Raw genomic sequence first — 16644 nt, forward strand, 5'->3', positions numbered from 1 at the left:
GATAAATTATACCCGTTTGGTTGTAAAATCTCTGACTTCATGCAAACAAAAGTTGTTCAGTGTAAAAAGGTCGGCCCAAATTTATTCAAAGAAACTGTAGTCACCACTTTTTGGAACAAAATAATGAAATTATTATTTACCTCTTTAAGAAGTTTTTCACATCTAAAAAAGGTTTTTACAGTAACCCCAAAGTCACGAAAAATAATGTCCTAGTATTTTTTGAAAAAAATTGTCTGAAAAGCTGTTAAGACTAAAAACACTATCTAGATCAAGATCCCACACCACCCTTTTGATTTTAACCTCAAAAAACAACTCCTCCAAGGACTTACAATCATCTTCAAATAATAGCTTAGGTTATCACCGCTAACAAATCCACAAGAGTATAGTATCTTGTTTATAAAAACTTTCAAAAATAGAAGTAACATAATAATACAACTCATCTTCTCCGAACGTACAGGAGCTGTCCTCCTTTTTTAGGGACTTAATAGAATTTTTAGCCCTACGAAATTTAACAGACAAAGTGAAAAAATTTTAAATTCCTATTATCGTTTATTAATCAGCATACATGGAGCTTTTGTTGGAGCAGGGATATTTTGAATTCCTATCATCTTGTTTATCTTTTGACCTTTCGTCTTTAAAGCCCCTACACTGCTCACTTTGGCTGATCGATTACTTAGTTAAAAGGCTATTAGGAAGAAGCTACTCAATCATATGAAGTAGAGAGTAGGGTACTTCACAAAAGATAACACCGATTAGTTCTTCTTTTTTTACTCTTTTGGTTTTGGTAAAATGGCAATAAGTTCTATGAAATTAGTGTTGTGAATTTAAGATTAGATTAGCACAATGATAAACTCAGCATCAAGTCCTCAAACCCTAGCCAAATCAGAATAGAAACATTTATATAGGCTGGCATGATTAAGATGTACCGCCGAATCCAATGTCGAAAACTTCCACACAAGCAGAATGCGGAGGCTTTTTTCCGTAGCAGCCTTACCCCAGCTATTTTCACTGGGAGGCTATACCCCCAGGCTATGGTTCTGATCCACCGACCATTACACCAACGTCAGTCCCTTATCTGCATAATTAAGATGTCTATATTTATTGTTAACAGAAAAAAGGAGAGCCATTATCACCAACAATGGAATTCCTGTTATCATGTGAACTTTCTTGTGTCCCACTAAGTAACATTCTTGTATGACTGTGATCATAGTTCATAAGAGCAGATTCTGGAACTACAACTGTAAAATAAAATAAATTCTTTTCCCAGTAAGGCTATACATCGGATAATTTTGAAAGGGTAGAGGATAAAACAGAATACATGAATGTATGTTTTGTCAAAAAGTAAACATGGCAGAACACATTCCATGATCACAGATGACCATAAGAAATATGTAGCCATGGAAGAGCAAAATGCGAATATACTATTTGGAAGGGGAAGTTAACTTGTGTTCTTCAGAATCATGCTTCAACGATGCATCTCCACCCATCAACTCCTGAAAGCCTTCAACCTTCACTACTGGTGGGGGCCTCGCCATGACCATGTTCCTATATGAACCAAGAAACTTAAGTAACTCTGCCAGCATGGCTATTATCAAGATTGTTATTACAAAGTCAGTCTAGTTAGGGTCTTACTGTGTCTGGAGTTGAGGGATTTGAACAGAGGTCAATTGTTTAAACTGATGGCTGGATTGAGCAGGGAGATTGGCCATGCCACCAAGTTGCTGCTGCCGAAATTGCATCTGGGGGTGCCTACCATTAACAATGGAGTTCCCATCAAATGGTGATTCAGTTACATTCTCAATCTTAACTTCCATCAGAGGTCTCTCTTTATCCATGCTCATACCAGAGCGTGGAGTTGATGGTTGGCGTCTCCTAATCTGCATCAACTGCTGCTGTTGCTGAAAAGTCAGATTCTGGGGATGCATCATCTGCATCTGCATGTGAGAATGGAGTTGTCTTGGGACCTATAGAAGAAGCCAATTTGCAAGAGGAAAGAAACAGTTACTAATTTGAGACAGGTTATAATGCATTAACAGTCCCTTACAGCAAAGATCAGTGAATGAAGAATGGTAACTTCATTGAATTTCTCTAAACCATAAGTTGGATGAGCATAACAAAGATATCAAGTCTTCCACACAACAGGAAGGAATTTAAAGAATAGATATCCGTACTTGTTGCTGTTGAGGTTGTAGACTGGGGCTCTGCTGCTGGGACTGGAACCCTGATTGAAGTCCTCTAAGATTCTGTGGTGTTTGTTGTGTGAATGTCCTGTTACCATCCTTTGCGTACTCTGCTAACGCCCCAAGATCACTGGAGAAGCAAGTGTTTCAACAGAAAACTAGCATTTAAAAAGATGTATGTTAAGTTGAAAAACATTTTAAGGCTTTAGAAATAATATTACTTGAAGCAGGAAAAAAAAGTCTTATCATTGTTTGGCAGCAGCCAGGGGCAGACTCATTTTCAAACTGGAAACATAGAAAACACAAAGCTAAGAGTTGGGACCTTAGCTGGTATTCAGTACTCTGTGTGTGAAAAGATAACTATATTTCCAAAATCCTTAGAGAAGCTGAATTTTGCCATCACAGTCATGGTGCCAAGGCGTTGGCCAACATTGGAGCCTAGGTGGCTACTCAGGCAAGACCTTACTGGTCAAGGAATGCATAACAAAGGGGGTTGTAGTTTATGACCATTCAAGCTATTTTAGTACCTGCTTATTAATGATTGCTCAGTCTCTCTCTGGTTTGGGCTTTTTTTTTTTTTGGGGGGGGGGGGGGGGGGGGGTTGTTTGGTGGTGAAGTCTGACGAGATATGTTAGTATTCAGTCCATCCAGGGTTGTACACTTAAAGCAAAGAATGTACCATTCACTATAAAGCTAAACAGAAGAATCATGCTTTCATCAGTTGACCAACAAATCACTCAGCATTCATCAAATCAAGCAGTGAATAATCAAGGAGCTATTAGTTTTTTTTTTTTGTGTGTGTGTGAGTGCGTGTGTGTGTGTGTTTTCCTTTCAGTTTACACAATTCAGGCTTAAGTTCTAGGTTGTATTCATTTTCCAATTCCTAAACCCCATTCCCTTGCCAAAAAGGAATTGTTTCCACTACCCCTTAAAGACATGAGAGCCACAACAAGGCGCAACATTGAAGCATACAACCATAAATCAGTTAAAAAAAAAAGAAAAAAAAAAAGGAACATTAACTGGCAGTTGGGTTAAAAATGGGCGAAGGCAAAGCTTTTGGCAACCAAGGTGGAGCACATCCTTACTGCTTTGATAAGCAAATAATATTTGTATCATAGAATATTTTCTTTCACAATAAGCAACAGAAGACAATAAATTTCAAGTAAAAGATGAGAAAAAAATTAATTCAATATAAGGCCATTGGGGTTTAGAGAGGAAACATAGCAAGCCTGTCACAGGACCCACCTTCTGCTACTCAAACAAAGTTAATCTAACCTTCTTCCCCTCTCCACCAAACCCCTTTTTCAATCAGAAAAAAGGATAAATTCGACGAAAAGTTAAGATATATCGATTTTACAAACTTGTATTAAAAAACTAGCTGATTACATCCAACCTTTCTAAGTCTACCAAAAGATACCAATGTCCGTGACACCTTAGTAAATCTAAATAAGGCCACTTGACAGTCTTTTTACTCCAGCCACTGTTAGTTCTTTCCCCCTCAATGTCACTTCCCGCTTTTTCTCACTCCATACAGATATATTTTCAATATAATTCAGCTGAAGCATCAATGAAGCCACAGCACAGGAACCACAAGATTCTCACACAAACAGCTTCATTTTGGTTCTACTTTCTATGTTTTACACCCCTCCTTGCTCACCCAATATAAAGTTATCACTAACAGCTGTGATTAATTAGCTGTGAAATCTGAATATTCCCAAATGGGAATGCCAAGCTTCTAGTTCAGATGAAAAACTAATGCTCAGATACTGTTGTCCTGACCACACATCACTAAGAATTTAGCCCCACAGAAGAACCAACTTTCTTTCTATCTAATGTCACACTATTACAGCAGTTAACTTTGATATCGACTAGCTTAGACTGTTTCTACCCAAAAAGAGAAAGCTTGCATAAATACATCCTGCATCAGAATCCTGGTCCTAAGTTTTTTAATAGTTGAACGCATACCTCCTTTTGTGTCTGCAAAACATTCTCTTCAAGATAATATTGATCGGATAAAATTTCAAGGACTTGGAATAACTGAACAAGTACAAAAGAAATGCACAATACAAAAAAGGAAGCACCAAACAGCACTTGAGCTACTAAGAAATGTACTAACCTGTACCCAGCTGTCTGGAGGAACATTTTGAGAATTTCAATGGCAGACCACTGTTTTCTGTAACTATCGGTGATAACTTTCAATATACGACCAAGTTTACAGATGTGACAGCTAACCAACTGTGACAAGACCTCCACTGAAGCTTCCGTTGTACCTTCAAACCCGAAAGTCAGCAATGCACGAGCTATAACCTTTTGAGACATTCGCAATGCTTGTTCTTGACCAAGAGGCTTCCTGTTCAGCTCAAGCCCATTCTTTCCCCTATATTTGCTTCTCCCAAATCCTGTCCCTAGGTAGTCAGGCCTTATGCCAAACCTTTCCATCATTGCAGGACTCCGAGTCACAACATGAGGTAAGCAGTCAAGGACCCCATAAAACTCTATTTTTTTATTGTCTTCTGCTCTACTTATGGAAGGTAGTGCACTATCAGGCACACAGTTCAACGGAAACATTGTTTCAGGGAAAAATGATGTTTGATCATCCATCATATTACTGCCATCTGAAAGTGAAACTAAATGCATGTTCGACACATTCTCCTGAATGGGATTCCGAAAACCGACGCCGGGGTCATCCTTGAATGATTGTCGTTGCCTTTTATGCTTCTTGAGCAGTCTGAGGTAAGTAGACATTCCTTCAGGTGTACGCTTGTGTAATTCCTGATCCCCAAATGGCAAAATATTTTTTTTGCCATCTTTGTGCTTTTCAATAAATTGATTATACCAGGATTCCGGCAAGTCCTCAATCCCAGAACTCTCCGATATATTATCAATTCCCACACCAAAGGCTACTTTTGATTGGATCTGCTTAATACAGGAACAGTGTCAACAAACCGCATAAAATATGAGAATTAAGAAGCGGGATCCATCCTATCTACAGCCCAATTTCTGTATGTTTAAAATTTTAAATAAAAGGAAAAGTCCAACCAAACCATATCTAGGGGAAAAATTAGTCCATTGTTACCTGATAGAAGCATTACACTGCCACTCACCAAGGCATTATACATTTATCCTAATTAAATTAGAAGTCAGGGTTTTCATCCCTGTTGGGAACATCTCCTCATCCCTAAACTAATAGCTCCAATGAATTAGTAATGCAATTTCATTTTATTATTTAGTTCTTCATTCTTGTTTTGAATAAAGGCTAGTCACTAAGTACTTATTAAACTCAATGTTTATCAGAAAAAGGCAACTAACTTAGCTGAGTAACTGAGATCATTCACTGTAAAATTAGTTGAAGTAGAAAAATAACCATGAAATCAAGTCTAGCAACAATTAAAACCTTAGACCGTACCGAATTGCTAGGAGATGAACCTTCAGGCAGTTGAAGACCCCTACTGCGTGAATTTTCTTCTAAAGAAAGATACACATCATCCCCATGTAATTGTAAGTCTGCAAGAATTTCGTCAACCGCATTACCGAATCTGATCAAGTCAAACCGAATCAAATAAAAAACCCAACACAAGGCAGTAGCTAATAGATTATATTTTTATGGTAGACTTACAGAAAGGGTTGAGCTTGGAAGCAGAAGCAGCGGCAGTAGAAGAAGACGAAGTGGATGAGGAAGAAGAAGAAGCAGCAGAAGATGAGGACGAAGATGAAGATGAAGATGAAGGGGTGGAAAACGAAGAAGAGGGATGGGAGCGGAGATAGAGCGAGACGCTGGCTTTATCGTAGAGGAGAGCACGAACCCTCAGCTGGAGATGGATCTGAGCCCTAGTTTTGGAGTCATCGGTTCTCATGAAAGCTTCCCAAGTCGACGGCGAAGTGAGAAAATGTAAAAAACTGTTGTAAATCGATTCGCCCAACCATGAACGCCACACGCCACAACTCTCCAGCTTTCTCGCAAGCTCGTAGCCTCGCCCGTCTTCCCCCATCAACGCCATTTTTTCTCTCCCCTTCGCTTTCATGCCTCTGAATCAGAGTGGGAAGCCATCAATATACAAATTATACAATCGGAGTTTGAAAACCCCCAATAGCAAGGGTTCGTCCTATCATTATTAAAAATTGAAAAAGAATAATAGTTATTATTATTATTATTATTATTATTTGGGTTTGAATAATAGTAAAATCTTTAAGATCTATTAATCGTCACAAGGATATGCTATTTACCAAAATTCACAGTAGCATATATTTGGCCATGCTTCCAAAAAATAAAGGGAAAATACATATGATTGTATCAAATCTCAAGTTCCCTTGTTGGATAAAGGGAAAAAAAATTGCGTAGGAATACATATGTATTGAATTAAAAAAATATATTTTTTAAGGGTCTGTTTGGTTACATGAATCCAGAGATTTGAAATTTCAGGATTTACAAATGGGAGATTTATACCTGTTTGGTTGAGTGAATCACTGGATTAATGAAATCTAGGGATTCATTCACCTTTTTACACTAAAAAAAAGCGGTAAACATTTATGGGTATGAGGTCTAGATTTCACTCCCACTATAAAAGCGGTAAACATTTGAATCATGACTCCATAGATGTTTTTTCAAGATGACTATACAGATTTCATTCAAAAGATTCAGCAAAACAAACAGATGATTTTATAAACCATGACTTCATAAATTTGAAATCTATAGATAGACTTGAAATCTCTAAATTTTTGAAATTTTCAAACTCAAATAACCAAACAGGCCATAAGAATTTCTTTAGGATGATATGTTAGATGGGCAAATTACTTTTCTCTTTGTTTTGTTTTGTATTGGGTCTTGCTTGACCCGTTCTATCTACCAAAAAAAACAAAAAATAATGATAATAACTTTTTTACATGGCAATTACTACTTTCGGAATTTTCTTTATGGCTTTTTGATATTCCTTAACATACATCTTAGCTCCTATTTTCATGTATAAAATCTCAATACTTAAACCTCAATTAGAGAAAAAAATTTAATGGTAAAGATAATGAATAAATAAATATTGTATTTTTTTTTTGTAAAATATAAATATTTGGCCCTCTAATGTTAAATCTTTGCTCCGACGTGCAACGGGGTGGTGAAAAATGATGATTAGAAGCCAACAATAACCTACATACACAATTGTTATAGACATTATGGTTCAACCCATTGAATACTTGACCAAAAGAGCCCAGCCACGCATGTTAGAGTGCATGGTTGAGATTCGGTTCATTCTCTACTTTTTAGCATAGTGCTTGTCGGCTTATTGCTTCCCAGGAGGAAGTTGGCCGAGAAGGCCACATCTTTGTGATTGCCACGTGATGTAAAGAACTTCTTGGATAACCCTTGTTAAGCGCCCAAGAAGCTATATCTCGGCAAAAATAAAGCTGTACGGGGTTTCGACATATCTTTATCTGCACGTCAATCAAGACATTAAATTCAACATTTAATGCTCTAAGGACTCAATAAATGCCCAACACTTATCAGGAAGCTTCTCATTCACTCAAGCTTCCTCGCTTAATAAATGCCCCACACTTATTAGGAAGCTTCTCATTCACTCAAGCTTCCTCAAGTTCTATTCTTTACGTTTTGTCTGCCAAAGTAAAGGATAGTTGTCATATCTACACCCATGTGATTCTGATCCTCTAATTAATGAGGGGTAAGGAGCAGTTGTCTTATGAAGCTTTTCCTGGAATATTAGGGTTAACTTCATAGTTGTGAGAAATCTCAACCCTACATTGTGAGCTGGCAGATTGGAGGGTCATGATTCACCTTAGCCACCATTGCTGTATGGAATTGATATATAAATTTCATATTTAACACACATGGAGGTAAGCCCAATTATCTAAACTCTCTACAAGAATTTGTGTTTTTCAGATTCTGACTTACACATTGGAGGTGACTTCCCATTCTTAGAGGCAGCCCACACTCACTTTCTTTGGGTTTCAAGAACTATACCTGGTCTAACAGAAAACCAGACAGACAAGCCATAGTCAAAATTTAAAACAACAATGCTATGGAGGGGAAGACAGTGGCTTGGTTTTTACTTTTTAGTAACCCAATTGTGAAGCAAGTCAGTCGGACGCATCACTTCCAACTCTTAAAGGCATACCTCCACTCTACTAATAAACCACCAACCACTGGCCAAATAATGGTTCTTCGCAAAGAAAGTTTACTTCTCGACATACCTGCTGGAGTAATTACTTAATACACCTTAGGCATAGAAGTTACCTAGCAACATATGTCTATGTAAATTACACTTGAAAAAGCATATAATAGTCATTTCTAAGGAGCTTTTCGTCATTGAACTTAATTCACTATTGTTACGTAGTAAATATATCCAGTGGATCTGTGTCTGGGGTTAGTGAAACCTCTGATCAATCAGCCTCTCTTTCCGCTTTTAATATCTTCTACTTTCTTCTTATTTTCTATATTCCTTATTCGCTTGATCCATGCAGGTAGTGCTGAGTGCTCTTCCTTATCTTGACAGAAGACTAACAAGGATAAAACAGAAAAACCAGAAAGGAAAAAAAAGAAGAAAAAAAAAAAATGCGGGAACACTAGCAGAACTGAACCTAAAATATGATGGATAACATTAAATTGAACCCTCCCTTTCACAATGCAAGGCATTAAGCCTGACTATACAAGATTACATATTTGGCTTTGAGCACACTATTTGAATTGATACAAATGAGAAAGAAAAAAAGAAAAAGAATTAATACTTCACCCTAAATCAAGGCTCAAGAAATTAATGTACATAAACGTACTGAGAGAAAACCACTACCAGCTCACCTCCTAAAAACAGATATGATGAGCCAATGGAATTTGTACAATGGAACATATATAGCCATTTGGTGAAATAGCAAACGAATGATTTGTGGCACGTAAACATTCCATATGATGAAGTCTCTATAAGCAACCTGTTCATGAAGTATTGATTACTTGAGAAAGTGAAGCTTCAGTACTCTTGTGAAGTGAAATAGGGGCACGTAATGAAGCTTCTACTGGCTAAGTTCCTGACCTTGATGTTTTACCTGCATTCCATGGATCAAACAATCTGTGCATCAATGGTGATTTTCCTTGCCCAATATATAAATAACTCCAGCCATCTTCCCAAATTCATATCATGATCCACTTAAATTCATTTAAACACACACACACACACAGCCATTAATTCTCTGTTCTAGATTAAAAGCAATGAAACAAAAGAGTAACCTATGCAAGAAAAGCCTCAACCACTGCAGACCACAACTATGCATGTCTAATTCAAAGTAATAGTATAAGTACAGTAATTTTCAGTGTAGAAGCCAAAACAATAAAATGCGATTTCCCTGCTAACTGACGAGCAAAATGAAGAATTTAATAGAAAAACGGGAAAAGAAAAAAGAGCACAAAGAAACCAAAGTGATGATTAACAAACTCTGTTTATTCGTGATGTAGACTCCAAGAGGATGAGTTCCAATATCCAGGATTCTAATATGAAACCAGCAGAAAATAAGGGTTTCTAACCTTGTGGTTGGGGTTTTCTAGGGTTGTAGGGGGCTCTTAGGGTGGATAGGGTGGGTACACAGGGTTCAGCCAAAAGGGTATAGGAGTAAGGTGCTTGAATTCAAATATGATCCTTGTTACTTTCAGTTTCAGAGAACCAAATTCCTAGGGTTAGGGTTTTGGGAAGGGTTTTCAATTTCTAGGGTTTCAGGGGGTTGACTAGGGCTGCTACTTGGAGTTGAGTACTAGGGAAGGGGTTGAGATGATGATTCTAAAAGGGCACGCATTTCTGCAGTAGGGATCAGGAGACACAGAAATTAGGGTTTTGTGGGAAGAAGATGGGTTTCAAAATTTAGGGTTTTTATTCAGTCACCAGGTTTAGGATTGGGGTTGAGTACCAGATGGAGAGGATGGGTTGTGGAACTTGTGGTGGTCCTAGAAGAGGAAGAGATTTGGCGTAGAGAGAGGGAGAAATTGAGGGATGGGATAGCAGCAGGTGATGGGAATGGTAGGGATGATTACTATGGCTGTTGGGAGGATGAAGATGAAGAACTCCTTGAAGGAAACACCAAACAATGCTGCTGCAGCCCTTCCTGCTCTGCTGGATTCCCAAAACCTTGGTCAACCTCTGGTGTAAGTCTCTTTGCTATATTTCATTCCTTAAAACTGATTTGTTACAAGCAATAGGATATGTATTTATAGCCTTTATTGAAAGATTCCTAGAACATAACATCAAAAGCAAAAACTAAAATGACTTCAATTTTAAACAGACATAACCGACATAAGGCTGCTACTTAACATAGGCTGACTCAGATAACAAACCAAGACAGAATTGGACTCTAAATAAAATTCTAAATTTAACTAGACCTAGCTGGACTCCATTAGGACTGCCCCAAATTATAAAATTGCCCCTATTGAGGATCGAACCATGCTGCTAAGCTGCTTGGCAGTGTCGTGGGCTCCTGGTCCTGTATCAATTCCTTTCGCCAGCTACTTTGCATGACTATCCACATCTCTTTCAGCCATATGCCACAGATACTTTCATTTCTTGGGGGGATCATTCTAAGTGAAGATTTTTAGCCACAACATTTGGTAATCTTAGCCTCCACTGGAAAAACACAGTTCTATTCAGACGGATGGATCTGATCTCTGTTCATTCTTTAATGCCTCCAATTTCAATGTGCTTAGTTCGATCATGTTGCACAGGATTATTGGCAATACTAATAGCAGCCTTGTTGTCACAATATAGCATTATAGGGTTTAGAACTTGAACTCCAATATCTTCTAGCAAACCTTTCAACCATAGTAGCTCACAAACTCCACGAACCATAGCCCTATAATCAGCTTCGGTACTGGATAAAGCTACCACATTCTGTTTATTACTTCTCCAAATAACTAGATTACCTCTAACAAAGGTACAATAACCTGAAATTGACTCCTTGTCGAGAGATCCAGCCCAGTCTGCATCAATGTATGCTTCTACTCTTAGATTATTAGTGGGGTGACAAAAATATTCATTTTCTAGGAGTTCCTTTAAAATACTGCAGTATTCTAGTGACAACCTTCGTATGAGTTAAATATGGATCATACATAAACTGGCTCACTATCCCCATGGTATAAGCGGTGTTCGGCTTGGTGTGGGACAAGTAAATAAGCTTTCCTACTAGCCTTTGGTATCTTCCTTTGTCCACTAGTTCTCCCTATTTTTCCTCAAGTTTAGCTCCAACTTCAATAGAGGTATCAACTATCAACTGCTTTACACCTCAACATTCCCTCTTTTGATAATAAATCTAGGACATACTTTCTTTGGGATAGGAATACACCCTTCTTTGATCGAGCCACCTTAATCCCTAAGAAGTATTGTAACTTCCCTAGATCTTTAATCTCAAACTCTCTCCCAAAAAAGTCCTTCAACCTTTAAATTTCTTCACTATCATTCCCTGTGATGACAATATCATCCACATAAACAATGAGAAGTGTGATATTAGTACTTGACTTCTTGACAAATAGTGTATGATCAACATTGCTTTGTTTATACCCAATAGAAGTCATTGCCTTCATGAGGCGTCCAAACCAGCATCTAGGAGATTGTTTTAACCCATAAATTGACATCTTCAACAGACAAACTTTCCTTGCAGTATTGTCATCAGAGAAACAATGTGGGATTTCCATATAAATTTCTTTCTTTAACACCCAATGTAATAAGGCATTCTTTACATCTAGTTGGTGCAAGTTCCAGTCTTTGTTCACAACTACAGACAACAGAACTCTGATAGTGTTCAGTTTCGCAACAAGGGCAAAAGTCTCTTGATAATCAATCCCATATGTTTGGGTAAACCCCTTTGCAACTAGTCTAGCCTTCAACTTGTTGACTGATCCATCCATATTTTGTTTAACCACAAACACTCATTTGTAGCCCACGGTTTTTTTCCCTGGAGTCAAGGTTTAAAGTATCGGTATTGAGTATCGTATCGGTAACGTGATTTTAAGAGACGTATCGTCCTGTATCGAGTATTGTATCGCTCTGACTAATTTATTTTAGTGTAATTCAATAGAGAGACATATCAATATGTATCGTATCGGTTGGGTCAAATATGGATACGCATTGGCTAGTATCGTATGGTATCGTGGGATACTTTAAACCTTGCCTGGAGTGAGTGTACCCAGCTCCCAAGTATCATTTTTCTTCATTGCCTACATTTCCTCTAGCATAGCTGCCTTCCATCTCTTATCAGTATAGGCTTCCTGCTAACTTTTAGGAACAAATATAGAGGATAGAGAGGATATAAAAGCACGGTAAAAGTCAGACAAAGAGTTATAGAAAACATATTTAGCTATGGGATGCTGAGTACAAGACCAACCTCCGTCTAACAGCAATAGGAAGATTAGAGAAGATACCTCAGGGGGAATAGGAGCATTTAATTATGGAGTAGGAGACTGAAGTGGTAACGTGTCACCTTTCTCCACCTGCTTTGGCCGGTTGTAATTTTTCCTCTGATAAATTTGCACCTCCTTATTCTCGTCAATCTTGTTTTGAAAGACCTCAATAGTGTGCCTCACAAGAGTGGTCTCCCCCTAACCAGGTTCTTCACATGGTTCAAATTTCAGAAAACGGAGGGGAAGAATTAGAGTCCTCAGGTATATTGGCCGAAGTCTCCTCCTGGTCAAGAAACACTTCTTGAACTCCTAAGTTGTGTTGTGGTGGTGTGATAAAAAGGTATAGAGTTGGAAGTAACACCTCTTTTTTAGGACTCTCCCCCTGGAGAGATGTATAGTAATGGCAAAACTCATTAAAAAATACATCCATAAAGACAATGGTTTTCCTAGAAGGAGGATGATAGCATTTGTACCCTTTTTAAGTAGCAGAAAACCCCCAAAAAATGTAGCGTAGGCCGTGGGGAGTCAGTTTACTTTGGTGAGCTGTGATTCTGGTATAACACACGCACCCAAAAACCTTTGGGGGAATAACAAAAGAAGAGGCTCCCTAGACAAGCTCATTATGACGTTTAAAACCAAGTATCCTACTGGGCATCCTATTCATAAGGTAAGAGGCGGTGAGTATAGCATCACTCTAGTATTAGTCAAGAACATTTATAACAATCATAAGGGAACGTGCTATCTCTAAAGATGCTGATTATTCCTTCCAGCAACCCCATTTTGGGCAGCTATATCAATACAACTGGTCTGATGTATTATGCCAGAGTTAGAGAGATATCTCTAAAATTTACCATCAATATACTCGGTGCCATTGTCACTGCAAAGGATCTTCACAGTGGCATTGAAACTAAGTTTTAATCATATTATGAAAATCATGAAAACATCGAAAAACCTTATTTTTTGTTTTAAAAGATAAATCCAGGTAGAATGAGAGTGACAATCAATAAAAATAACAAAGTACCTATGGCCAGTAATAGACACAAGTCGGCAAGGCCCCCCACACATCAGTATGAATTAGTACAAAAGCAATAGATTTTCTATTATGAAGAGAAGGTAAATAAGTAGAACGAGTCTGCTTTGCAAAAATGCAGGCTTCACAAAAAAAATTCATCATTTTTACAAGAAGAAACTAAACCAGGGAAAAACTTTCTTAAGAACTCCTAGAGGGGGGTGACCCAGCCTACAGTGCCACTGATGAAGGATTGATATTACCGAATGGACCTAATTAGAAAATGCAATTAGAACTGAAGTAGATCCTCCAATTGGCTCCAACAGATAAAGTCCATTGTCTAGTTTACCACATCCAATCTCCTTCCCTATTACCATATCCTGGAAGACACAATAAGATGAGATAAAAGTCACTTTATAATTCAAGTCATGTGTAAGACTATCGATAGAGAACAAGTTAGTAGAGAAAGAGGGAACATGTAAAACTTTAGACAAAGAAAGTGATGGAGAATGCTGAATGGTCCCTTTTCCAACAATGGAAGATAAGGAGCCATTAGCAATTCGAATTTTATCTTTTTCGGAAGTTGGAGCATAATGTAAGAAAAAGGAGGATGAATCTGTCATATGATCTGTGGCTCCTATATTAATGATCCAAGGAGCAGAAACTGAAGAAACATGGAAGCCTATAAAAGTTTTACCTGAAGTAACAAGGTAGGAGTTGGTATGAGTAGTAGAGGCTGCACCGGCAGTAAAAGACAATAAAATACATCGCAGAGCAGCTAACTCCTCCTGTGAAAAACCAATGTCTGCAGAGGGTGTTGTGGAAACCGTCTCAAAAAGATTAGCCTTCAGTTTTCCCCTTCTTTGTGCCATTTTCTGCTAAAAATCAGCATGTTTCCCATGGAGCTTCCAATAATTGGCCTTGTTAGGATATGGTTTGTGACAGTGCTCACATTTGACAATCTCCTTAGCCAAATCAGATTTAATACTAATGATTGTAAGGTGGATTTCTCCACAATAGGATTATGAACTATGACTAATCGTCGACTTTCCTCACACTGAACAAGGACATAAGACTGTTCTAGTGTAGGAAAGGGAGAATGACTTTATACTTGCACTCTGATCTGATCATACTCCACATTCAAACCTGCCAAGAAGTCATATACCTGAATCTTATCAACATGCTTCCTATAAGTAGCCACATCATCCGGATTAGTGGGGTGATAATCCCCATAATGATCCAACTCCTGCCAAAGAGATCGCAACTCAGCATAATATTGGGCCACAATTAGTTCCTTTAGGGTAGTTTCATGAAGATCCTTCTATAGGTCATAAACCTATGCATCATTCCCCAACTGTTCATGACTCCATATGTTTCAGTAGCCTTCCAGATTTGGGTAATAGGTATCTATGGCCAATATTTGGATTCATGGAATTCAAAAGGAATAACATAATAAGAGAGTCATTTGAGATCCATTTATCTTGTGAAACATTTGTGGTGGAAGGTTTGATAGTGGCACCTGTAGTGTGTCCAATAAGTCCTCTTCCAACAATAGTCAGGTAAACAAATCGAGACCATATCAAATAATTTGTTCCATCAAATCGTACTGAAAGAGGATGAAGAGTGGGGTAATGTTTGGAGCTAGTGGGAGTAGTAGTACCATCGGTAGTTGCCATGTTTAAAAAATTATCTGCAATTCTTCAATCTTGACCCTTTCAAAATAACTGAAACGTTGCAGAATGCAATAGCCAAACCACCTAAACAAATCTAGGGAATGATAGGATTCAAAAAAGGTGCATATAAGGAACACCATGTTGTTTTTTCCTATCAAAAGAGGCCCTTGGAGTTATGGAAAATTACAAATAAACCCTTGAAAAAATGTAAATTCACAAAATAGGTCCCTAAAAAAATGCAAATTCACAAATAGGGTACAATGTTATCATCCTCCTTCCAGAAAAACCATCGTCTTCATGGATGCAATTTCTAATGAGTCTTGCCCTTACTATACACCTCTTCAGGGGGAGAGTCCTAGAGGAGAGGTGTTCTTACGTTTTAAACGAAGAAAAGACACAGAAGAGAGCCTCTCATTTCAGAAGTTTCAGAAGAAGAGAGAAAAAAAAAAAAAAAAAAAAGAAGAAGAAGAAGAATAAGGCAGAAGGAAGAGACAGGCAGAGATGTTATTCCAAAGATTAGTTCTCAACCAAGCAATAAGAAAATTAGAAAGTAACCAAAATGGGAACCTAAGCTAAAATAAAAAGTGAAATATTTACAACAACCAACATAAGGTTGATTGATGTTATTCCAAAGATTAGATAATCCAACTCAATTATATGACTGCTATGTTTTCTATTCACTATTATTAACACAAGTATATTTGGTCCTACATTTGTATCCCTAAGAGAAAAAAGAAAAGAATTAAAGATGTAACACTCATTACAAGGACCAAAAAGTGGCCTCGGATTGTTGAGCACTGGCATTTGTTTCAGCTTAAAATCAAACACAGTTGGATGAATGCACAATCAGGAATTAGAAGGAAGAAGATGATAACTTAGGCTCTGTACTGTACCTGTGTGTAGCAGTAGTACGGTGTAACCTTATAGGTAAAAGACATCATATTCTTGATTGTAGTATTCAAGCCTATTTTAAAATTCTCTTAGTCTTCCTTGTGAATTTTAAGTTATTAACATGTATAGAATTACACTCAAAATATTTATTAATTCAGAAAGTTCAATTGGAAATTTTCAATAATTTCCACAACTCTCTAGGGCAAAATTTTCAGTGAAATTGGAACTACAAACCTCGGTCTTCGCTCCAGATCTTTTACCCTAGACTCCACTAGATATTAGGAACACTGCTTAAGAGTACATAAAAGCAGCAATAAATATCTTGATTATAGGTTTTGTGGTGTTCCACCCTAGACTTTTGAGCACTACTCTTGAATGCAAAATTTATACACTGGAGGGTGGATATGACCTATGACTAATTAACTACCAAAAATTGCTCTTGAAGTTCATTGTTAAAACGTCACACAGTAGAGTCCAGTAAATGCTGAAAGCAAACACTTAATAAGCCTCTCTATGCAA

At 37.7% G+C, this 16644-nt stretch overlaps 2 protein-coding genes across 4 annotated transcripts in view; both read right to left on the minus strand.

Annotated features, from left to right (window-relative positions):
• Nucleotides 1-787: 787 nt before the first annotated feature.
• On the minus strand, nucleotides 788-6264 carry LOC149017109 (transcription initiation factor TFIID subunit). Its single transcript, XM_089151428.1, has 6 exons — nucleotides 5797-6264; nucleotides 5587-5684; nucleotides 4297-5096; nucleotides 2172-2310; nucleotides 1633-1964; nucleotides 788-1545 (listed from the first exon to the last, which is right to left on the minus strand). Exons 1-6 carry the CDS (start codon nucleotides 6200-6202, stop codon nucleotides 1422-1424), a joined length of 1899 nt encoding a protein of 632 aa, XP_089007554.1. The 5' UTR covers nucleotides 6203-6264; the 3' UTR covers nucleotides 788-1421.
• Nucleotides 6265-8747: 2483 nt separating this feature from the next.
• The window catches only part of LOC149017110 (binding protein), a 77286-nt gene continuing 69389 nt past the window's right edge, over nucleotides 8748-16644 (minus strand). For 2 of the 3 annotated variants that reach the window (XM_089151429.1, XM_089151431.1), the window contains one exon: nucleotides 8748-9221. The gene's annotated coding sequence lies outside the window, so the exon portion shown is untranslated. Of the gene's footprint in view, nucleotides 9245-16644 lie in introns of all 3 variants that reach the window. The other variant, XM_089151430.1, reaches the window with a different exon arrangement.

The sequence above is a fragment of the Hakea prostrata genome, chromosome 4 (assembly GCF_041222555.1).
Source record: "Hakea prostrata isolate BN-2017 chromosome 4, UWA_Hpros_2, whole genome shotgun sequence".
Lineage (NCBI taxonomy): Eukaryota > Viridiplantae > Streptophyta > Magnoliopsida > Proteales > Proteaceae > Hakea > Hakea prostrata.